The sequence below is a fragment of the Morone saxatilis genome, unplaced genomic scaffold (assembly GCF_004916995.1).
Source record: "Morone saxatilis isolate NCDOM2014 unplaced genomic scaffold, NCSU_SB_2.0 Contig15, whole genome shotgun sequence".
Taxonomy (NCBI): Eukaryota; Metazoa; Chordata; class Actinopteri; family Moronidae; genus Morone; species Morone saxatilis.
In genome coordinates this window covers 16,228,126-16,252,665 of record NW_023339707.1, presented here as the reverse complement: position 1 = coordinate 16,252,665, position 24,540 = coordinate 16,228,126, and the positions used below count along the sequence as shown (strand labels likewise).

The 24,540-nt window shown below is 42.1% G+C and overlaps 3 protein-coding genes across 4 annotated transcripts in view; 1 reads left to right on the top strand and 2 right to left on the bottom strand.

Annotated features, from left to right (window-relative positions):
• Positions 1 to 7,898, top strand: part of si:rp71-79p20.2 (SLC2A4 regulator) — a 38,504-nt gene extending 30,606 nt beyond the window's left edge. For both annotated transcript variants that reach the window (XM_035656727.1, XM_035656726.1), the window contains 2 exons: positions 790 to 917; positions 2,087 to 7,898. In XM_035656727.1, the coding sequence (XP_035512620.1) occupies positions 790 to 917; positions 2,087 to 2,198 (240 nt within the window). In that variant the 3' untranslated portion in view covers positions 2,199 to 7,898. The remainder of the gene's footprint in view (positions 1 to 789; positions 918 to 2,086) is intronic.
• A 268-nt stretch (positions 7,899 to 8,166) lies between these two features.
• The window catches only part of LOC118324723 (zinc finger and BTB domain-containing protein 46-like), a gene marked incomplete at its 5' end in the record, with an annotated part of 29,824 nt that continues 13,450 nt past the window's right edge, over positions 8,167 to 24,540 (bottom strand). Inside the window, 3 exon segments of the mRNA XM_035657178.1 lie at positions 8,167 to 12,449; positions 12,546 to 12,721; positions 22,879 to 23,160. Coding sequence (XP_035513071.1) covers positions 12,009 to 12,449; positions 12,546 to 12,721; positions 22,879 to 23,160 — 899 coding nt within the window. The 3' untranslated portion in view covers positions 8,167 to 12,008.
• Positions 13,593 to 16,977, bottom strand: LOC118324725 (MDS1 and EVI1 complex locus protein EVI1-B-like). Its single transcript, XM_035657179.1, has 2 exons — positions 16,515 to 16,977; positions 13,593 to 16,409 (listed from the first exon to the last, which is right to left on the bottom strand). The coding sequence occupies exons 1-2, from the start codon at positions 16,531 to 16,533 to the stop codon at positions 15,610 to 15,612; spliced, it is 819 nt and encodes a 272-aa protein (XP_035513072.1). The 5' UTR covers positions 16,534 to 16,977; the 3' UTR covers positions 13,593 to 15,609.

Sequence of the window (24,540 nt, the reverse complement as noted above, 5' to 3'; positions counted from 1 at the left end):
TGTCCTGCTGCCTTCAGATGGCTGCAGGGATTTAATTAACTTAAGGAGAAGCTTTTCATACAGATTAAAGCAGCTGTGGACAACAGAAACTGCAAGAATCACTCGTATTCTTTTATTGATAAAGGCAGACTGATAAATGCAGACTAATTACAGACGGTTTTTTTTTATACTGATATTAACACATCTACTGGTTGTAGTGTTTTAATTAAAATGGTTTATCTAGAATTTAGGCATTAAGAGTGATATTATACCAGAAACATTGAGACATCTATTCTCAGCGCAATGTCGAAGATTTTCCTTCATTTTGTGCTGCCTAATTTGAACGAACCTCCCTTTCTTTGCTTCTTATTCTATCGTTGCACCGCACACTCACCGCTAGGCACCAAAATACCACACAGAGGGCAAAGCAAATTCCAAGATCAGGAAAATACCTAAATGTGTTAATGTTCGTTACAGCCATAATGACTGTAATGAGTAAAATATGAGAAATTCACTGTTCATCATATGAAAGGTGTGTGAATGTGCTGGAGCTAAGAGACAATTCATAATAATAGTAGGAAAAGCATCTTTAATTACTGAGCCAAGATTTTCAGTTTTGGTATACATGCTCAGTAAAGCCTGTAAAGTCGTACTAGCAATAATATAACTTTTTGTACTTTATTCTGACAGGGACATAATGAAGGTTGTGTCTCTCTGTATATCTGTCTTTGTCATGTACAATATAGTGGAGCTACACTGCGTCAGTATAATATTGAACAATGCACTTATGATGTCTTTCCTCTTATGCAGGGGCCTGTGACTCAAGTCCGGACAGTTAGCATCGGCGAAAAGCGGCAGCCGGCAGTCGGCACACACACCACTGTTAACAAGAACCATGCTTTAATAATGCCGGCACCTAAATCAACACCAGGAACCAGGTACGCCAGCACTGTGCATGTGTGACTGTAGTTAGGAATGTTAAATTATTCTGCTAGTTGGGCTGCAATTATCTACAGTGATTCACAATTATAGGACTGTGTTTAAGTTGAAAACGTTTATGTTCCTCTATCGTTCTCTTTCTCTCTTTATTCTTCTATCTTCCTTTGTCTTCCACATCACAGTCAATTGAAATGAGCTGCTTTCCCTTTGTGACTGTGGTGGTAGTTTGAGTGCAAATGCAAATTAAAAACATTTACTGCAATGATTTGTAAGTGGTCTAGGGCAGAAACAATTGTTTAATTGAGCATTTATTAGTTCCAGCTTCTCAAACGTGAAGATATGTTACTTTTCTTGGTTTTATATGATAGTAAACAGAATACCTTTGCATTTCGGACCAAATAATTCATTTCTAAATGTCACTTTGGGCTCCTGGAAATTGTAAGGGGCATTTCTCACTACTGACATCTCTAATCGAGGATGAAAATAATAATTAGTGGCAGCCCTAAAGTGGTCATGTATTCAAACTAATTAGAGGCTATCAAATTCAGTGATTGTAGTTCTGTGCAGGTTTTATTTCCTCTTTATGAGTTTGTCACATTTAACAAATGTGGAGTGGCATTTTTACAGCAAAAAATAACAACTTAACAGCAGTAAATCCCACACATATGCAGGTTGAATGCAGTCTAACTATAAATGATCCCAATCCTGATAATTGGGTGATAATCAAATGTTATTACATTTCTAGCAGTGTATTATAGTTAATAGTTTATTGTTGATGGAATGTAAAACAAAGACATGGAGATAAATATTTATGTAATTAATGTAAATTTTTTAATTAATAGCATGCACTGCCAAAACCCTGAGCTGCTCTTTATAGGGCTGAATCATATCACATCAAATCTCATATCACATCAAATCTCAGATCACATAAAAAAAGAAGAATTGCAACAATGACTTTCCTGTTTGAAATTACATGTATATATTGATTTTTTTCAAAGGAAAGATATATATTTATACGTGTATGTGCACCTGACCCTGCCCCTACATGTGCATGTACACATTAATGTGCCTTCAAGCACACTGCACATATATGTGTGTTTTTATGCCCGTGTGGGCGTCTGGGTGTCTGTGTGCATGTCCTTATGCTGTCACATCTGCTGTTACCAAGGAAACCCCGTGGGGAGGCGAAGAAGTGCCGAAAGGTGTATGGCATGGAGAAGAGAGACATGTGGTGCACAGCCTGTCGCTGGAAAAAAGCCTGTCAGAGATTCACCGACTAATCCAGTCCCCTTCCTGTGTCAATGAGATGAGCTCCTCCTCACTCGGAGCGACAGCTAGGTGGACTCTTCCACCGAGGAGACGGGGGAGAACTTGTCACGATGGAGCTCTCAGTGCTGCTTCCTCAAGCCCAGCAAGGGGTTCGCCTTCTCTCTTTTCCGTTTCCAAATACAAAGAGAAAATAAAACTGGTGGGTAAAAACAAACAAAAAATAAAAAAATCAGCAAGAAAAAAGAACTTTATGCAGATTTGGAGACTTTTTCTTAGACTGAAGCATTTTCACTCTGTTTGATGAATGAGGAAAAACGAAACTAAATTGTATTCTGAACCTTCTGATTTGATCTTTTGTTTTTTACGGCCTCAACTCAAGGCGATGTTTAAAGACTACAGATAAGCTTTTTGGTATACTCTGTTGTTCATTATAGGATCATCACGTAAGCTACTGTTTATGTGGTGGATCATGACTCCTTTTGGAAGTTCAAGGGTTAACAGCAGATTTGCTCGGTAAAACCTTTGTAGCATATCCGTTTTTCATTGTCACTTTTTAAGGGACTTCAAACCTACCAAAGGCAAAAGGCCTGTTCGCTTAATCCCGAATCTAGCATTACTGTCTTCTGCAGCCTTACTGGATATTGACTGTTGTTTAAGTACCTGTTCATTAAATTTAGCACAGCCAGCTATTCTTCTTGTAATTTTGCAAAGATGCACAAAACCCTCACACCAAGTGGTACAAAAAGTTTCCCCCCGACTGTCCAAAATATTTTTGAAAGATGTAATAATTCATCCCTTTGGGGAAATTTGTTTTTTGTTAATTTGTTTACACACACACACACACACACACACACACACACACACAGAAACTGACACACATGCATCAATGTGTAGAAATGTCAATGTCGGTGCTTTTTTTTAAGAGCACCTTGGCAGTACCCAGGAGGTGAACTGCCACATCTCTAGCTACCAGTCCAGGCTCCATATTGACTGGGTGCTGGATTTGAACTATGGCCACCCTCCGGTTCCCAAACAAAGTCCCTACAGACTTACCTACTGACATCCTACAGACATACACAATATATAAAATATCTTGCCCTTCTCTATATTTGTACCCTAGCGATATGCACCTTGAAGAAATAAGTCATCTTTTAAAGTATCACTGTAACCACAGCGTGTCTGAGAGAGTGGATATCTATTTCTTATCTAGAGTTTATTTTCAGCAATGATTTGCTGAAGCAACTAGCAGTTGCACTGTGCAATCAGCGGAATCTTTTGCTTTGTGGTCGTAATTGTTATTAAGGTGAGTTGAGGAAAAAAAGCCTCTGTTCTTCCTTTGACAGCTGATTTTCTTAAAGATTTTGTTATCCACAATGAATTATACATGAATGAAAACTGCCCTTTGAAACTTTAACTTACAGTCTGATGTAATTTGTATATGTAGGAGAATAACAATCACTACCTGATAACAAGTCAGGCATTTTATCCATTTCTTACAGAGGTTACCCAATTTAGTCTTTGGAATAACTATTATTAACCAGCATTGTGACATTTGTAGATACCAGGAACCAAGTACTTTTTTCTACGTTTTTGGTAGGTGTTGTGTTTAATCCTTTGGAATGATCTTTCTCTCTGGTCTAACATTTGACAATGAAAAGTGTGAATCAAATCAAGTCAGTGCAGAGCGGCAGCCGGCTGTGTGAGCAAAATGCTTCACCAAAGTAGAGTTTTACTTTTTAGAATAGGTCTGTTGATGAAGGCCTACTTTTCCAAGCTTTAGATAGGTGGTAGAAATTGTGATGTTTGATATATCCCTTTCATCTATATTTAAAAAATAATAATAATTTAGCAATATTGGGCAGACTAAGAATAATAATAATAGCTAATAATTTTAAAGCCCATTTTGGTTTGTATTTCTATTAATTAACTTTTATTGTTTTTCTTTTTAAAGTGTTTTGAAAAGATACAGACAAATATAGTCAAATACTTATAGTAATTCCTGCTTGAAGAGATCCCTGATTCGCTGATAACTTGTTTCCCATAAACCATAGTGGAGTTCATTTATTTATTTATACAGCACAACTTCATAAATTTCCCTCAAGGGGCTTCACAATCTGTACATGTGACACCATCTACCCTTAGACCCTCGATTCAGATAATGTAAAACTCCACACACAATAAAAAACCCTTGAACAGGTATTTTTCTAATCTGCTCTCAGAGGCCGAGTCATGACAGTAGATGTATATTTTTTAAGAGATTCACTCTTGTGCTGTTTGTTAGCAGCTTTTTGAATGTAGATTCTGCTGTGTGTCCTCTGCTTTCTAAGCGCTTCTGACACTGACTTGACCTGATCACCATAGCAACGTATGACAAACACACACACACAGTGCCTTTCCTCTCCTGTATGACCAGGCTGTCGAGCAGACTCCTTGACTGAGGTACAGTACGACTTCAGACCTCTGTCTCCATAGAAACACCTGTGCAGTCCCCCCGTCGCCACAGGGTCACTCCTTCTGTCTGCTGTTGCCTAATATACCACGTTAAGGACGACCAGTTATGGCTTCAAGCAGATCATTGACTGTTAATTGGTGGCTTGAAGTAAAAATACATTAAGCACACATTTTAGCTGTAATAGTAGTTAATAATATCTCATTCAGTTCATGTTAAAAAACACCGTTTTCTTTTGAAAATGAGTGATCCTGCCTGTAAATCGTATATATTCCAGTGGCATCCCAGATAAGCTAGGTCTCCCTCCCTCTCAGCTTGTGAGAGAGGTTTGCAAGGCCTCTTCCGGTCAGAAACTTCACAAAGTGCCAATTAAAAGAACATAAAAAAGGAAAAGGTATACTGACCTAATTAAATTGCACTACGCTGCACTGCGCAAAGACATGTTTTTATACATGGACATTTTATATACACAAATTTTGAAGTGAAAGGATTTTCTTTTTTTCGAGGGCGTGGGAGGGTTGTCGTCACTGCCCGATGGAATTAATGGGGTGTCAGGGATAGGGGTTCTGTACCTCTGGGTTCCCCATTCTTAGCAAGTAATCTTGACAGTTCATGTCTTGCTCTTTGTGTCAGATTTATTGTACTAAACATAGTGGTGCTGGCCGTTTTAGAAGTGTGGTACTGGGAAGTACAGTGTGGTACTTAGGTAGTCACTTTGCCTTTCCTTGGAGGAGTGCCAAGGGCCGAAAGCAGCACCTACCTTGTCTCAGTGATGGGAAAACATCGGTCTCAGTCAGTGGCTACACATTATCGTCTTGATAACAGATGCTTTTACAGTGTTTTATTCCCTGGAGTTTTTTTCTTCATAATACCCAGACTTTTTATCCGTAAAGCTCATCTTTGTGCTTCCTTTACTCAAATAAAAACTGGTTCCTGCTTATATACATTTTACTGAGCTATGGTAGTAACTGTGTAGATACTGTTATTAGTGCTGGATACCACTTTTAATCCTGTAATCTCTGGTTCGGTCGTTTGATGGAGTGTCAAATGCAACCCATCAGGTCTCTCTCCATCCTCAGTGTAAGCACTTTTAGGTTCCACCAGCAGGGTTAGAGGCTGATGCTTTTGCTGGTAGCGAATGGGACTGTTAGCACGTGTTAAGCTAACAGGTTAACTGCGATTGCTGGCCACTATTCCATCTTTTTTTTTTCTTGAGTTGCACTATACTGGCCCTGTGATGATCGAGGCCCAAGTCGTATCATTAAAGTGTGAGCGCGGCCATTATTCGGGTCATTATGGCCAGACAGAACTGTGGGTACAAAGTTGCTCTTGTGCACAGATCTTGGACAAGAGGACTTTATTGGTAAATGTTTGCGAAAGTAGATTAATAATTACAACTGTCACTTAGACAATGACAGATGGAGATTGAAGTTGACCGTTAATGGGCGTGCAGGGAATTTTTTTTTGGGAGATTTACAGTTGATGGAAAACAGATACAAGACACGCAGTGACGATATAGATGGATTTGCATTTTCAGGGCTTTCTTGTACATATGCAACATAAAGAGAACCGTGAGGCTTTTTTCATATATTGTTGTTGTTGTTTTCTTTGTTTATTGTATCTTGTTATATGAAAAGCAAACTTTTTTTTACAGTATAGTTGCTAAGAATATTTTCTTTCTTTAAAAAAAAAAAAAAAGTCAATTGAGAAGCTATAGTGAACATAACACGTAAAGATTCAATGTATATTGTAGCTTAGAGGCAAATGGGAGAAAAACAAATGAATGTAAAACCTACAAAAATATGTTTTTCTTTTTTTTCAATGTGTGTGATATTTGCTGGCTAGTTTGTACTGCCTGTAGTGAACCTTTAGAGCGTCCTGATTTTGGTATTCAAACCTTTTAACACCCACATACAGCTGTCGCCACACTGCTAAGTCATATCAAATAACACAACCATGCAGTATTGCTTTACTATCTTACTTTGTGCAATGAGACGCTTTATAATGGAACAAGAACTAACTTGAGCTCTTGGTGACATCTGGGCTACTCGCTCACACTGTTGCTGTTCGTCTTTTGTCTTTCTCCCTGCCAAATAGTCAATTTTCTGAATATTTGTGGATATTGTTGTCGTGGATGTTGTTTGTGGTTGTGATGTTAAGTTGTTGTAAGGCAGGATAACCTTCGACCTTTGGTCACAATGAAAATTTTAACCTTGTGGGAATCTTTATCCTGACCTGCACATTCCAATGCTTTTAGTGTCTTCCACTTGTTCCCTAATAGACATATCCTTCCCATTTCCTTTTCACTACAGTGATTCTTCCCTGATCACCTTGTCCTTTTCCATTTCCTGTTCTTGTGCTATCCAGCTTTACTGTGGTCCCACCCAAGCCTTTACCCAGTATATTAAGCTAAACTAAACCCTTGAAATGTGCATTGAAAAAGCCTTCATTTTTTCCACATTTGAAAAAGAAATTTGTGCTGCTTTCTTGAATGTCAGTTTTCATATGTGTTTAAACCAGCAGCAGCAAAGCCAATAGATCTCCTTCCAAATCAAGTGTAATGTAATGCATTGCAATGGCAGCTCCACTCAATTCTCTGCTTCTTCTACTGTGCTCTTATTGTTTGTCCAGGCTTTTACCCTCTGTCTGTTAGATTTGACCCTTTTTTCTCCTGTTTTGTTTTTACTGAGCCTTACACTGGCTGGTGTGAAAACTGACTTTTGCTTTTTTTTCTCATTGATTGATTGATTGATTGATTGTCTGGTTGAGTTTGAGGTTGTTTTGCATGTCTAGTATCGCTCATTTTTCCCCCCTATTTTTTTGTTAGGAGATACAACACTGAAGGGTTTTATGTGTTAGATTTCCCCTTTCAGTAACTGATAACCCAAGGCTGATGTAGTTTGTTTTCCTCTAAATGTAATACATGCTCATTGCAGCCTGACACACACGCACACACACACACACACACACACACACACACACACAGCTAAAAGAATTTTGAAGAAAAACGTGACGTCAGCCTTGGGTCTTCACTGGAGGGCAAGATTTCTTCTGTGCGTGGGCTCGACCTTCGGTCTTCATCAGCAGTCCCACGCACATGGAGGAAGCACTTTCTGAGGAGTGTGTGCACTCAAGGAGTATTTGTGTGAATGTCAAGCCTATGACTAGTGCTTGAAAAGATGGATGACCATGTATGATGCTGATAATGTGATGTATGTGATGTAATGTCATGGAAAGAAAATAAACCTGAATGGAAGAAGTATGCTGTCAGATCATCATCGTTTTTTATGTGAGTGAATAAGAGTCTGTGGATAACTGTCTGTAGATGTTTATAATGACAAATCTTCCAAGGAAGGAAATTTGGTAATATAAGATTTATAGACTAGATCTAGATTCCTTCCTGTCTACATTCTTTGACTTGTCTTTTCTGCCCCCTTGTGGACAGCAGGCAGTTATGACAACACTAGTCCAATCCAACCCACCAATAGGCACAAGAATACAAAATGCACAGCACACATTGGTCACTTCTTTACAGCAGCAATTTCAAAATTTATTGAGACTGATTGGTTTTTGCAAATAATAGTCAAGCTAATTCTTCCACTAAACATGAAGTTAGAAAGAGGCTTGGATGGCCGGTGGGCCAGCCCCAACATCAAAACAGGAGGCTCATGGTTGGCTGTAAAAATGTTTTGTGATCAGTACTATCAACCGAAAAATATCTGCACAAGAGCACTTAAATCTGCCCAAAACAAAACAGGTGTAAAAACAGGACAGGTTTTTTTGATTATTTAACACATTTTGTTACAAACACAGGTTTATGATAATCATCAATATAAAGTCAGTATCATATTGAACAATATCCCCAATGAAAATAAACAAACCTCAAGCTTCAAGTGCGACCTTTTACAAATTAAAGACCCTCTGAAACTTGAGAGAGAAAATAAATAATATATAATAGTAATATAAATTCATATATATGAAGGTATACACACATCACTCTTAGTAGAAGAACAAAATCTAAAGTAAAAAGCGCCAATTTTGAAATATAGTATAATATAGATATACCCATATCTATGGCTTCATGATTTGCACGTGTGAATCAAGCTATACAGGCTAAATGAGGATTGCAATTTGTACACGTCTAAGAATACCCATATTCATCTGCAATAGAGCAAACAGTTCCAGTTTTGCATCGTGTGGAATGAGACAGTTGTGTGCAGATGCCGAAGACGTCGCTTTGGTATGACAAAATGAGCACAGGCATGCAGTTAAGACCACAGAATCAGGGCACAAAAGGTCATCAACACACGGTGGGAAGGAGAATCTAGTCGCCCATCATGATTTGTCTCGTTTGAAGTTTTATCCTCAAAAACATTTTGCACCTCTAATCTGATCAGTCGCATTTTTATTAATCTCTATCCATCGACATACAACACATATTCATCTTTCGGAAACAAACACTCTCACAAGCACACAGGTGAAATGTCATTGAGGCACATATTGAGGGGTTGATGGCAGACGTTTTCCTGAAGTACAACCCAGTATGAGGAAGAAGACATACAGTACAGGTCGTGAGAAGAGCGCAGGGCCGGGGATTCACACATACATCCAGATGTCTCTCAGTGGCCACAACAGCACCACAGGACAGAGATTTGTCACCGATCATGGGCTCCTTCCACACCCACCTTTGACATTCATAAAAATCTTAACCCCATTGTCTTTTGTCTTTTTTTTTCACCCCAAAAATTACAACTATTTGATTAATGGGTCAAACAAAAACACAATAAATAATACAAATAAGATAAAGACAGTTGCCAGACATGAAGAAAGCATCGCAAATCGCATTGTAATGAGACTTTCTCAGTGGGGGTTAATGGGAAGTCCAGTCCATGGCACCTGTAGCAGAGAGGCCTGATGTGTGCAACCTGCACTGGCAACAAAATGTTTCCCAGAGTTACTGCTGCAGTGCTCACTTTCCCTTTAGGTAAATTAGCTTGAGTCAAGCCAGTAAAATACTGGCAGATAGGAATACAGCATGTAGACTCTACACTCTGCTGTCTGAGACGAGCATTTTGTCTGCATGCTGCATTTCTTCTTGATTGTGTGTCATGCGAGGCGGAGACACTAGAAATTAGAAAAAAGAAAAAAAAATTCAGCTTGGTTTAAGGATGCCGTCTTCTAAATCTAGCCTGTCCTTTCACACAGCCCTTCATATTCACAATAATACCTTAACATTTGCACTTTTTTCAACTGTGACAAATAGTGACAGGTTCAAAAATAAAAACAACCCAACAACAAAACTGTTAATCACAACAATAAATCCAAAAGCACCTGCACACACAGACTGTGAAACAAAAGCACTTCATGTATACAAGGTACTAGATTGTTTTTGGTTCGATATTAATCAATTAGTGTACATTAGTGATGCAAAAGCGTGTGCTGAATATATGTTTCAATCAATATCTAACAGAGAAGTTTGACAGTGAAGTTGTTTTTCCCCTTGGTAAAAAAAGCAAATACGACAGAAAAAGCGTAAACTGGCACAATAAAAGGTTGATAAAAGCCCCATGGCTTGCTGTCCACAACAAGGCAAAGTATAAAAGCTTTTTTTCTTATACAAGATATAAAATATCAAAAAAAGAACACACAATAAAGCTTAGCATCCAGCACTTAATAATAATTAATAATAGTAACATCAACAACAGTAATCATAGTTCTGATAATCATAATAATAAGACATGTCATCTGCCTCACTTGAATTGTCAATAACATGGAAATAATCTTAAGAAATCAATATAGACTTTTTTTTGGACACTGGACACTCAAACATTCTTGCATACAAACACCCATCCTGTTCTACCCAACACACAGAGAGAGAGAGAGGAGGGAATGACTTCTCAAAAATTAGGAATCCACAACAGTTTTCAATAAATAGCTGTTAAACAAAACAAATTAATAATACACTCTCTACGAATATCAAACTCGGAATTTCAAGCACAATTTTGATCCTCTTCTTTTAACCTTACAAAGCCGGAGAAAATATATCACCAAAAGAAAGTTAAACCATGGAAAGAGTCTGCATATTCTGTATTGAGAAACTGGCATTACATGACTGACCAGGACAGAAACAGGAAAAAAAAAAAAAAAACCCAACTGTTTTTGAAAAAAGGCAGCTCCTCCTTAGGTGTGAGAGACATGGCTCTCAGGTCCTATCAACACAAGAGACAGCGAGAGAGACAGAAAGAGTTAATAGTGTAGGTCATGTGGATCCCTTGTGTGCTTGTGTTGATTTTCCAAACAAGGAAACAGAAACTGATGTCCACTTTGTGTATAAAGAGGGTTAAAACTCTTACATACACTGTAAAAGTCTCTTTCAATCTCTCTCCGTCTCTCTCTGTCTCACACACACTGCACTCCTGTTTTAAATTCCAAAAATCGTATATACATTAGTCACATCTCCAGTATTTGTTGGAATGGATTGATAGAAACCGTGTGGTAAACTTAAGTGAAGAAAAGATTAAGGACCCCACTGAAAGGCAAAGGCTATATAAACAGCAATCTGCACAAAGATTCAGTGATTTCTATATCGTGTTAACAGTCAAGAGGACATAAAGTATATCCTTAAAGGTAGGTGCGGTCACCGAGTTGTTTAGGTAAGTAAAGATCAGATCAAAAATGTAAACCACGGGTTCAGGGCTTTGATAGGAGTCAGTTGTCATTAAAGTGCAAGTCTGTGGCAGTAGGATTCTGCATCAACAATGTGCCATCGGGCTGCCCGGTCCTCTGAAACACATAGCTTTGCAATAGATTTAGACTCTCCCTTCACTCGTAGAGAGACACTTTCCCACAGAAACATTACAGCCGAGGTGGCTTTCCCTACACTGTCAGTGATTCTTGGTTTCCATGGTGATTGTGATGGCAAACATACAAAGTTGCAGTCTGGCATTGGCCATGTCCTTGGCAGCGTCCTCATTGATTCCTGTTGTGACAGAGTAGAAAACTACTGGACTCTGGCCTGAACCCTCAAGAAAAAGAAACACAAAAACACTGCATCAGAAGTAAAGGAGGTAAGCAGAAAAAGCCTTGCACTTGAGCCATCTCTTGACCACTCTTCTTCTACTATGGCAGTCAAGGTTGAGAATAGCCTAAGTGTGTGTGTGTAAGTCTCTGTGTGTATGTGTGTGCACTTGAGTGTGTTTACTCGTAATGGTGTTAGATCATTGTCGCGCGTCACCCTACAGCATTTCCATTCAAAGGAAGGCCTGCCCACAGTGGGACGAATGGGTAAAGAGAGCAGAGGATTCTGCCCGGAGAGATCTTCAGAGATCTTCAGAGATTGGTCGACGAACCACTGACAGGAGCCTGACAGATTCTAGGAGATCCAGGCGAAGTCCCTCTCACTCCCGTTCTGTTGCTCCCCCTCCTGTGCAGAGGAGTCGCTCTCCTCCTTCTCATTGTCCAGTGCTCCGTGTGCCTCAGCGGTCATCCCTGAGTCTTTCCACTTCCCTCCTTCCTCCTCCCCTTCTCCCATCATCTCCCCGTCCCCTTCGACCATCATCTCCTCCTCCCCCTCTCCATCACCGTCGCACTCCGCCTGGTCGTCGTGGAAACGATCACCGGGATACAGCTCCTCCTCCGGTGAGATGTCTCCTCCCACCTCCCCGTTGTGGTCCAGCAGTGCGGCCATGCCCCGCCCAGAGCAGTCAGCGCAGACGCCGTGACGACGTGAGCCGTGTTTGATTCCAACGCTGGCTGCTGACATGAAGACTCGGCTGCACACTTTACACACATACTTCTTGTCTTTGCTGTGGACCTGAAGGATGGAAACACAATTTCAAAATTTTAGTTTAGACTTTGGTTTAGGGTGCAATTTACTGCCCCCTACTGGTTTTCGTATAGCTGCACTTACCAGTGTGTGCCTCTTCATGTGCTCTCTTCTGGTGAACTTCTTGCCACAGATTTCACAGGGGTAGGGCCTCTCACCAGTGTGGGAGCGCATGTGCCTCTTTAGGATGCACTGGTGCATAGCAGAGAAACTGCAGTAGGGGCACTTGAACTTTTTACGGATCACCGTGAAGTCATTCACTGTAGAGACATAAGGAGGGAGGGGTGGTGGAGAGAAAAAAAAAAGGAAAAAAATGATTAGAGTTGAATGAAGCTCGTTTAAATAAACCGAGACGTCACTTTTCAGTTATTACATTTAATTAGTGGCATGGTCTAGAAATGTACCATCAATTCCCATGGCCACCCCAATCCCAGTCAAAGCTACTGTTGCCCTGGCAACAGCTCTTCCTCCATACTAAAGCAATAAAGGCAAAGAGATACTATAAACACGACACAACAGTCAGTCTGCCTTAGTTGCTCTAGAAGGTCTCCACTATGGACAGCAAAAACACAGACAGAAAGACAAACACAGACAATGACAAGAAGGCTGGGGAATGAAATCACACACACAAAGGGAGGCTTCAGCAAAAAAAATAAAAATAAAAACAGAAACGAATGTTAATACCATGTCCCAATCTTGTGTATCCTGTACGTCTGGTAGGTCAATTATCTCAAGGTCTAGACTTAAATGGTAGTTAAGCCAGGTGAAGGGCATCCAAGTAAACAGATTGTGTGTGTGTGTGTATATAAGAAACTTTACAGTCAAGGCATAGGGTGTATGACCATGAGAAATCAGGACTGGATTTATGACAAGCACAATACACACTACTACTGTACACCTCTACTGTTCATAAAGGGTGGGGGGTCAAACACACATTGAGGGTTATAAGCTTTAAGTGATATAATATAATTACCTCCATCTGCAAAGCGACTTCGGCTCTGATTTAACACTCCACAGCACAAAAACATGCAAGTACACATCAACTGCATAAAAGCATCTTATTTACATTTGTTAAGAGTGGCAAGTTAAAATGCAAAAAAGACAAAGAAAGGAATATTGTGATTGTGTGAATATGCGCATGACACATAGATAAAAGATTAAAAACTACAAAGAAGTTTTCACATTTTCCATCACAGTTTAATTGCAGCATAAAAACTACAAGCAGAATGTTATTCTGTTTAGAAAAGTACATATGTGTACAGTACATAGGTTTTTGTTTAGTGAGAAAAAATTCATAATCTAGAATTATTTCAATATTTACAGCAACATATATTCAAACTCAAAAAAACGCCACACAACAGCCGTACAGCATTTGCCATTATTCCTCAGTGGTTGGCTCTGCAGAGTTCCTGATTAGTTCCTGACTTCTCTGAGCCTGCCAGTCGGTTTCAGCTGCTGGCTAGGACAGAGTGTGCTACCTGAGAAATGGGATTTTGTATTAGAAAGGATTTGGCATTCGGGAATACCCTGTGTGTATATACAACAGCAAGGGGATATATTCCCAATAGACACAAGTTCTGCTTTTGCTTAGCACATAGAAATGACTGTTCTATGTGTTGGGACATTAGAGGGAAACACAGGTGGATGTCTTCCCTTTGGGTATGGAATTCACAGTTTGGATGCACACAATAATCATCAACTGGGCCTGCATCAAGAAAATATCTTGGTTTATAGTTGCAGGGTTTGGCAGAAATTGGTGTGAATTTAAATCAGCAATAATTTTGTAGCCAGTGTTCATGCTGATTCCAATATACTGCGGCTCCGCTCCGGCTCTACAGCACCCTCCACCTAACTCTGTCACCATCTCCCTTATTCCTCCCCTGCATTTTTCCCACTTGTCTCCCTTGATCCCCCATTTTACAGCTTGTATGCACAACCACACCATTATCTGTCTGTAGCACTGACATCACTAAACTAAAAAGGGCATCTGCCCCTCGGTCCCAACTTCCTCTTCAGATGAAGGGTCAAGGGTTAAGAAGGGCCGGTGCCGTGAAGGAGCAATTACTGTCCAGCTCCAGCCACACTCAGCCACTAGAAGACTTACAGATCTGGGACAGAGGAGATGGACACATAGAGAGAAAATGACACCACCCAACCCCCACCTGGGCTGCGACTGGCCTATTGTTTTAGCTGGCTTTGTCTCGTTCGGCACATCCCCTCCAACTGCATTGATCTGACAGCAATGACTGAATGTAATCATGTATGACTGAGGACAAGCTTTCACGTGTCCAGTGGAGGTTGACCTGTTATAGAATTACTTTGTTTTTCTTTGAGTTAGAGTGTAAAGAAAAGCAATCACAATGTTTTTTGTATATAAAGTTGTCTGGAACTTTTTAATATTTGGTGAAGTGCACTACCACTGGCAACAGAAATAATCTGATTTGGGTCTTAATTCTGCTCTCATGCTGCAATTTTACAAAGTTCCTGCAGGTGGTGTGGTTGCGTGTGCTGTGAGCCACACGGAAGCCTGGCAGATATGAACTGTGTCTGAGTGTCTTTGTGCCCGTAATGCAGGGGTGGACACAAAGATAAAGATCTCTCTGCCTAAAAAGGAGAGAAGAGTTTAGTCAGACTGGTGACTGGCGACAGAAAGCCAGACAAGTAGTTGAGGTCTGAGAGGCGGAAAGACGCCCCCCTTGTCTCTCCACCCGGCACCGCAACGGAAAGCAATTCACCTGTTCATGGGTCCAATAAGTACACACTCAAACTATTTACAACCTAAAGATAATTAATAGATCATTTGTTCTAGATATAGTGTCAGTCAGTTGTTTAAGCAGATCAGCTTTGCATAGCAATTGTGCATTGTTGACATGTAAGCTGTCAATTCAAGTTAAATCGCCTTTTAAAAAAATATTTAATCACATAAAATTGAACAAGTTGTTAAAAAAAAAAAAGGAATAAAGTATCCCTAGGTATTTATAATCATGTCGACAGACGTTTGATTTTAGGAACCAGGAACTCTTCCTTCTAAGTGCAATGACACCCCAGAGCATTTTTGGCATGAACGTACAGCAAATGTGAAGATACGCTGCTAATTGATGGGTATGAATGTGTGTACATAAGCCTGCAGCCTCTAGATCCTCCAGTCTCAGTTTTCCACATTAATACTGATATTATGATTGTCAACTTTCATCTCTTGAGAAAGCCGCCACAGTGAATCTATAACCCCAGTCTGAGACATTTCCATCCCAGTGCTGCCTCCCAGTATCGCTCCTGGCACTGACCCCACCTGGCAGCACACTTTAACATGTGTCGCCAGGTTTTTCTGGGTGCTAAAAGCCTTGGCACAGGCAGGACAGGTGTGCCCTCTCTCTTTGGAGTGAACAGAAGACAGGTGCCTGTGCAGGTCTGTGCGGTCTCTGAAGTGTTTCAGACAGTAAACACACTGCATTAACTTCTTCTTGAAGTGGATGGTCTTCTCGTGTCGGTCTGCATTGGATTTGAGGGTGAAGCTGGCGGGGCAATGGGAGCAGAGGTAACGTGCCGGCGTTGGCTCGGCCACTGCAGGGTGGTAGAGAGACTGGTGGAAGTGGAGAGGCTGGGATTGTGGCTGGTGATGGGGCTGGGTAGGTTGGCGATGCGGACCCTGCATGCTCGGCCAGTCCAGGGACAAGGCCATCAAAGACAGGGTGTGGTGGTACTCGTGTTCCCTGAGATGCTCCAGGTTGCTGAACAGCCGTTTGCACAGGGAGCAGGGGAACCCCTGTGAGGGCCAGGCACCGGGCTCTGGCAGAAATATTTTCCCTGACCCAACCTCTTCGCCTAGTACCCTCAGCCCTTTAGTCCCTCTGCCAGCCACAGACACTGACGCAGGCACAGTCAAGCCACCAGCACAGCTCTCTTCGCCCATCTGATCCCTCTCGACAGGAGACTGGTCACCTTCCAAGGCTGAGATAGCAAGAAGAGAGTGAAAGTGAGAGAAATAGATAAGGTACAAAAGATGCTTTCTCTTAAGTTATCTACATCTGACAACCTTGAAAGCCCTAACCATACCTGTGTTGTATTCCTTCATGTCTTCTTTGTCTTTTACACCCTCCTGTAAGCACAAAACATCCCGTTATGTCACATACACACACATTTATACAGTCTGTATGGAATGTTGTCTGGGCATGCAGGAGGCAGGCAGGCAGGTGAGACAAGCTGTGAAGTCAACCTTTTTTCACACGTGAGAAACAGAGGAATAAAGACATGAAAACAGAAAAGTTTTTTAAAAAAAGAAGAAAAACGACAGACACAGATAAATTGTTAAAGATTAGCAAGCAAACACAGAAAACATTTTGTAAATAGCTGACAGTTCCTGGATGCTAGAGCTGTTCTATGAGACAGAATAAGCAGTTACGCTGATCTACAGTACTCATAATATCATCTGCCTCATACACTCAACACCCCCTTTGGGTGTTAGCAAGGTGCACCAAACACCTGTCCCCTCTCTCATCTACATCCCATCTAAACTCTACATTTTCTCCATCTACTGCATACTTCTGCCATTCCTTCACCCCCACCCATTTCCTCGGCCCTTACACTCCTCCTCCTCCTCCTCCTCCTTCCTCCTCCTCCTCCTCTCTAAGAACAGAACACCATGCACTGGGCAAACAGATGGCTTGTCCGTAGAGATAGGGAGGCTTGTTGGGAGGCAGGTCCACTGAAATCAAATGCTGCTCCTAAATGCTCACCAGCATACACACACGGACTGGCACAAAACTCACATCCACACATGCTCATACTGCCATGCTCACACACACGCCCACACTCACACACACATACACACACAGCACAGAACAAACAATTTCCTGGGCTGCGAGAGCAAACCTCTCATTGTCTACTTGTATTGATTCTACTCAGTCTCATCTCACTACCTTGCCCGTTATCTCCCATCTCTAAGCATGCGCTGCCATTGTGACTAGATGTGTCATCTCTAATGTAACCACTATAAACTACATTACTGCTAATGCTGAGCAAAGACTCTTGGCTTGACGCTGAATTTGGGTCTAGCTATATTAAAAATCTGAAAGGAAGAGAAAGTAAACAAAGCATACAGAAAATAAAGACAAACAAAAGAAAACAGCGTTTCTTCTCAGAGTGTAGAAAGGAAATATACCAGATTCCACATGGAGAATGAGATACAGGCAGAGGGGTTGAGAGATGATGTACTCGTGTGTAAAAAAAGACTTTTCAATGATGAAAAATAACCCCATTAACCTCCACTTCTCCTCATAAAAACCCATAGCCCCACCCTCCCACCATATTTTCCATCACCTCAACCCCCCTCAGTGCATTTGCAGAAACAGGGTGAAGCTGCCCCCTGGATGCTTCTCTCCACTCACTCTCACAAACTTTTATCTGACTGGAGGAGCAGTACCCAGAGAACAGCCTCCGCCCTGGAGATGAGCCAGGCTCTGTGTGCTTACCTCAGCCAGGGTGGAGGGCTCCGGGCCCTGAGGGGCCTCTTCCACTTCCATGTCCAACCCTTCTGAGCGCAGCGGGGGTGCCCCAGCCCGCAGACCGGGGGCCTCCAGGGGCCGAGGCTCAGAGGGGTGCAGTGGCGTGGGTGGAGTGGGTGGGCAGTATACTGATGTTGATGATGGCGGTAGTGGTGATGGTGGAAGATGAGGAGGAAGAAGAGGAAGAGGAGGAGGAGGAGGAGAGGAGCCAGCCCCCTGTTTGTTATGAATAGTGGCCCCTGTGGCCCCTGGCCGGAGCGTGCTGCAGTAGTTGTTGGAGCGGAGCCCTGAGGAGCACAGGAAACGAGTCTCACCCACCCACTCACGTACAACTGCAACTCTGCTAGCAGCTGGCCACCAGAACACAACGGGAGAGAGTGGGCAGGGGGGCACACAGAGGCTGCCAGTGCTACACTATCAAACACTATGGAGAGGGGGAGGAAGAAAAACTCTGAAGTTTCACTTTCCACCAGCCGAGGGGAAAGGGTTAGGGCTTCTCTTCTCTCTTTCTCTCTCTTTTTCTTTCGCTCCTCTGCTCTCCTTCTCCTTCCACCCACATGCGTGCGCAGAGGATGGCAGTGTGTGTGTGTTTTGTGAGAGAGTGTGCATGTGCTGTGTGAGCGAGTAAAATGCATATAAGGAGAGGGCTTGAGGATCCTCTGTAGCGTGGAGGGAGATTGTTTTGGAGAGGAGCCATCTTGCAGCTCAAGTGAAGACTTTTTGTATACGCAGGGTAAAGGACGACTACATCGACCATGTAAGATGTTTACCAGCAACAAGTTAAGGCACGTCGGATAATTAATTAAAATTAAAAATTTCCTACAGAGCATTTCACTCTCCATAACTATTCACACAGAAGCTTTTTTTCTGCTACATTAATATCGCCATTAGCTGGTGCTGAGAGTGCATCTCTTTTTCTTACAGTGATATGAATCAAAGTATAATGTGCAGGTTATTTTCGTTAGTGTGTGTGCGTATACGAGTATGTGCGAGTGTGGGCAGTGTTTTGGGGAATGTCTCCAGAGTTATGCAGTGGGTTAGCCATTCATTGCCCTCCTCTGCACAACGGACAGAATCACACAACCATGAGGCTCGACCGTGGACGGATTCCTGGAATGTTAAGCTACCGCGCCCGACACTCCCCACTCCCACTTACTGAGAACACACACAAATGCTTAACTCCCCATCTCCTCTTCCCCACCCCCGGCAGTGACGGGAGGAACAACATTAAGAAGGAAATGGAGACAGAGAGTAAAGGGATGAGCTACAGGTGAGAGGGAGCAGCTCATTAACAAATGGTGTTCTGGCAGCGGACACTTCTTAGGAGAGCACTATTGTGGAATAACTACGTCGACTGGGTTTAACAGTCTTGGTTCAAGCCTCTTGAAGAATTCCAACATACGACTATAATTTTTGCAATCTTGTCTCACTGAGTTTAATATTGCAGTCGTGTCTGGCAAGCTGTAAAGAATACAAATAACAGCAGGCTGACTCACTGCACAGCAGCAAGAGCAAAATACATGGAAATAAGAAAATACATGAAGGTAGAATAACTGAATTACTTAAACACAGAATGACTGTAGAGGAACTAAAATACAACCTGGTGTCTTCCTCTCCACCCATGATCAGAATGGGGTGGAGACCTTTCAGGTCTGTTTAGGCTTTAGGGAAGCAATGACTGTAAGGTGACTGACCAGTTTGCCAATAGCTAATCAACTTAAACTTGGTAAATCTGTTAGGAAGGAAATGGCCAGATAGGATTGTGGTTGACTTCATGGCCCTGTTAGAAATAACCTCTGGACAGTTTTAAGAACTGTGATGGAAGGAGGCAAGAGATGTTTGGAAAAGTGCCAGCAATTCCAAAAAGTTTGTAATAAAGTAAAGGTGACCTTTAATGGAAAATCCCAAAAGAACATTGAAAGTTATTACCATCTCTTGTGTTGATAACTTTGAATTGAAAAAAAGGAGGCAGAGGGTATGCCATTGCCATATAGGATCCACATTTTTAATCTGAGAAGTCTCTTGCACCAGATGGACAAAATACAAAACAATCATAAATAAAAATCAGAAAACCTCTGGAGAGTAGCTATGGAGCCACCGGGAGCTACAGTACAGGGTGAGTCAATTTTCAAAAGTAGATGTGAAGTGATGAGAGCAGGCAGTGGAGAGAAAAGTTCAATAATGTCAGTATGATCCCCATAGTTAATTGGATGTTCTTTACAGCCGGTACGCGATGGCAGTGTGGACAGGTGCGCAGGGATGGTCCGGCAAAATCCGCAGTCTGGCATTGATTGTCTGACGCACAAAGGGGTAGCGGGGCCAAATCCCAATGATCTTAATTGGATTCAGGAGGCTGACTGACATACAGACTGGTTCCACTGTATTTTGGCATTCCATATGCTAGGAGGATGTAGTCCATGACCCATGCAAAGGATAGCAAAGGGAGGAGCTGTGCATTTGAATCACAAGCCCTGGCAACAAGGTGGAGTTGGATCAGTTTGAATAGCTAAATGTAAAGAGAAAGAGGTATTCAGTGGTTAAACTGTAGAACATTGATTCTCAGTTTGGGCCGATTTTGAATGAATTAATCTTTAGGAGAACATGTTTTATTAAACAGTCAATTATACAGAAAAGAGAGAATGAGAGAAATAGGGAGAGGGAGGGAGGGGGAACTCTAAGTCAAGGCCTTTTGCTGATACTCAGTGGTCTCTCTTGAATTGGGCCAGGTGACCTTGCTTTACCTCCTCTCTGCCTAGATCAATACTTTCCCAGGATTTTAAACCAACATACTTTGATGCTCCACAGCAAAAAGTAAAAGAGGGGGAAAGAGACAGGAGGGAGACAAATAAGGAGAAACTGCGGGAGCCGGCCAGAAGGGGAGGGAGCGATGGAGAGTGTGAGGGATGAGTGTTAAGGAGGGGTGAAGGAGAAATAGATGGAGAGAAGGAGGGAGGGATGGGTGGCGCGAGGGGGAGTACAGGAGGGAAAAAAGGACAGGAAGGATGTTAAGCAGGGGTGAAGGAGAAGCAGGGAGGAGAACAGGAGGAGGGGGAAATAGGGCTGAGTGGAGGGAAGGAGGGAGGGAGCAGCGATCTGTCAAACCATGCCGATTTATCCTCCGCCCAGTAATCTGAGGTACAGTGTTTGTTTATTTTCTGTCCTTATTTAGACACAGGGACACACCAGGGGAGGGAGGGGATGTAGTTGGCCATCTCGACAAGCCCATTTCCCCAAACCCTATTGTGTAGGGAATTCAAAATAGGGTTTGGCTAACCAAAAACCTCCTAGAGGTTTCTTGGGTGACAACTAAAATACAACTATAAGACTCATTCAACATGTGTTTCTCTCTATGCAGCGAGCAAATGATTAACATTCTCTAAATTCCCCAAATTTCCTATTCATATAGTCAAGGCTGGGTGTATCTGTTAAGTGTGAGTGTGTATCAAAAAGCCGCTTCTTCTCTTTTCTGGAGCTTGTGAGGCTGTCTATCTGTGCTGTGACAGCATCTGATTCTCCTCTTTAAGCCAACAGAAACATCTCAATCCCACACACTTAACACTTGCACAAAAGGGGTGATGTGATGTGACGTGCGTTTGCGAGCACGAATGTGCTACTGCAAACTTGTGTCTTGGTCTATTCAGTCTTGGCCCTGTCTTTTATTTTGTAGGTGAGTGGGGCTCAACTCAAAAGGCACGACTAGGCTCGGAGTTGTACCCTTCCTTTGCTTTTCTTCCGCTCACAAAGACAGGCAGAACTCGGGACAAAAGATCCAATTACTAGCCAGTAAAAGCAAAGAAACACAAACACGAGTTGCGCACACACACAAATGTGCCCACGCGGACATGGACTCAAGCAAATATACGCTTACGCCGGCACACACAGGGAGATACACACATGTAGACACACTGACAGTTTAACACCCTCACTGAAGGCAAAAAAAACCTGACTAAACGAAGAAAATTTTTTCTCTTGTTAACGTGGGCAAACTAAGCACAAATAAAGACGTTTAATATTGATATGATTAGAAAAATTGTTTATTGTAAGGTAAGTAAAAGATTTGGCAGATTTTAGTTATTTTACTCCTTATGCGGTGAGTTATTCAGACAAAGAGAGGAAGAAGGATGTTGGAAGCTTAACGCACATAAGCTTCAAACTTTTAAGGTTAAGGTTGAGGTTGCACACTCATGCACATTGGCAAAAAATGAACACTTGAACACATTTCTAGTCTGTTTATTCTATTTCATCTCATGTGACATCACATTTCTCTATCAAAATGTTTCACTGTTTTTTTGAGGGATGCAATTTAAAAAATACTATTTATCTTGGGGGGTTTGTGCCGTCATTGAGCAGAGCAAATCGCTTCACCATTATTGGTGCTGGAGTACACTAAGTAAATACTATCTGAACAGTTGCTGCAGTTCTGTTGTGTTATTTTGCTGCTGTGAAAATACAGCCGTAGACCCACTGATACGTACAAAGGAACTGTCACATAAAACCAAACAAATTTTCTCACAACAGCGAGAGCGATCCCAGCAAAATGTTCTCTCACTGAGTCACCGCTGACTAGTCATCACTTGCATTGCCACACAAACCCTTTACACACTAAAGTGGCACCACACACACACACACACACACACACACGCACACACACATACATGCATTCAGAGTCATCCAAATACAGTGGCTGATGAGGGAAAATACTCTGCAGAGGAAGAGGATACTCATGTCAAAAGCGGTCAAGCCTGTATGTTTTATGTCTCACAGGTGACCACATGAGCAGGTACTCAAAAATACACTAGCAGAGTCGAAGCAGTTTGTGTATACCCAAGTTGTAAGTTATAATGAGTGTGGCTTGCTGGGTGTGTGTGTGTGTGTAACAATCAGTGTGAGCACAGTGTTAGTAAATAGTGACTTACAAGACAGGGAGTGTCCTCCTTTGGGCAGGTACTCGTACAGCAAGGGGTTATCATCTCCCATCATCTCAGCCCGCAGTGAAAGCAGGCTGTTCTTACTCATCAGCGCCGCCTTCAGATTGGCTACAGATGAGATTGTTCCGCCCCCGGCTCCGCCCCCGGCCTCCTCCGATTCGTTGGGGCCCAGATAGCTGGGCTCTGTGGTAAGAGCCTCTTCCTGTTTGAGGAAGAAGTCGAGGCGTTCGCCGCGGCTGTCTGAGCTGTTGGGTTCGGTCACGTCTGCCCCTGAATAGAGATGAAATAACAGAAGATGGGTTAGACTCCATCACTGACTGACATAATGGTTTTTAAAACAACATAAAACTAAAGCAGAGAAATTTAAGTAGGTGGTAAGGGACAATGACTCATTTCACACAGCAATGTTTTAATGTCATTTGAGGGATTAAATGCTTCTCTATAGAATGAAAATCCTGCCTCTCGGTTTTGTGAATGCCTGTCAGAGGGGATGAGAAGGGATGGTGGTCAAACCTAACATTGTACTTGAATAGTTATCATTTTGTCATTTAAAGATTTCACCTGACAGTGATAGCAGCTTGAGCGAAGATACAAAAAAAAACCAAAACACCATATTAAACCAATTCTTTCAAACCTCTCAGCCGAGTCATCGTTTACACCCAGTGTTTTCGGTAGCAACTATGAACACGTCACCGCTCTGAATCATCTCTCTCTCTCCTCAACTCCCTAACATACCTCATCATCACCAGTCAACAAAAATACAGGGAGATCATAAGGAGACAGCGAGAGAGAGAAAGGCAGACACAGACGTGGTGAGTATGTGTGTGTGTGCGTTATGTCTGCGTGAGTGTGTTTAGCCGCCAGTGTCGTTGAAAGCAGAGTGTGTAGAGAAGCTGTCAGCAGTAGACATGTCGCTGGAGGTTCCACTGTAGATCTACAAGACTGTCAGACCACACTGCTGACGACAGCTCCGCTCAACACAGAGACACACTTACAAACACGCAAATACGGACACGAAAACACACTTTCATTGCCTCCTAATTGACATTTAACTGATGACAGGTTGCTTTTTCCAACAAAGACTTAGACAAAAATACACTCCATGCACATCACAGGCTTAAAGATTTGAAAGAATGTCTTGTCTACATCTAAAACAAACACACACAGACTTCTGTGTGCTAATGCAGACTTGTGAGTTGCCCAAAGGGGGGGGAGTGTGTGCATAATTATGTGTGATTGTTCTGGACAGAAACCTTCTGACATCCTAATATATAAGTATACCATTCCACAAAGCCCATGCAGTGACAGCTGAAATCACACTTAAAGCTAATGGGGAGCAAACAAAGTGAAGACAAGAAACAGGGGTGATGCGGGGGCACGGAGAACATAAACGAGTGGAAAAAGCAAGGGAGAAGGAAAAGAGTGGAAAAATACAAATGGAGCAAGAGAACAAAATAGCCCCCTTATCCATTTTAACTACAGTCAGGTAGTGCTAAGTGTTTCCTGTGCAGCCCAGCGCTCATCTGCTGCAGGGGGAGTCAAGGTGACAGAGACAGTAGTTTGCCTCCACGTCTGGAATACCGATGGGTATGCAGCCTCTTCACAGCCTACTGGGTCAATGTTGACCACTCTGTCACACACACACACACA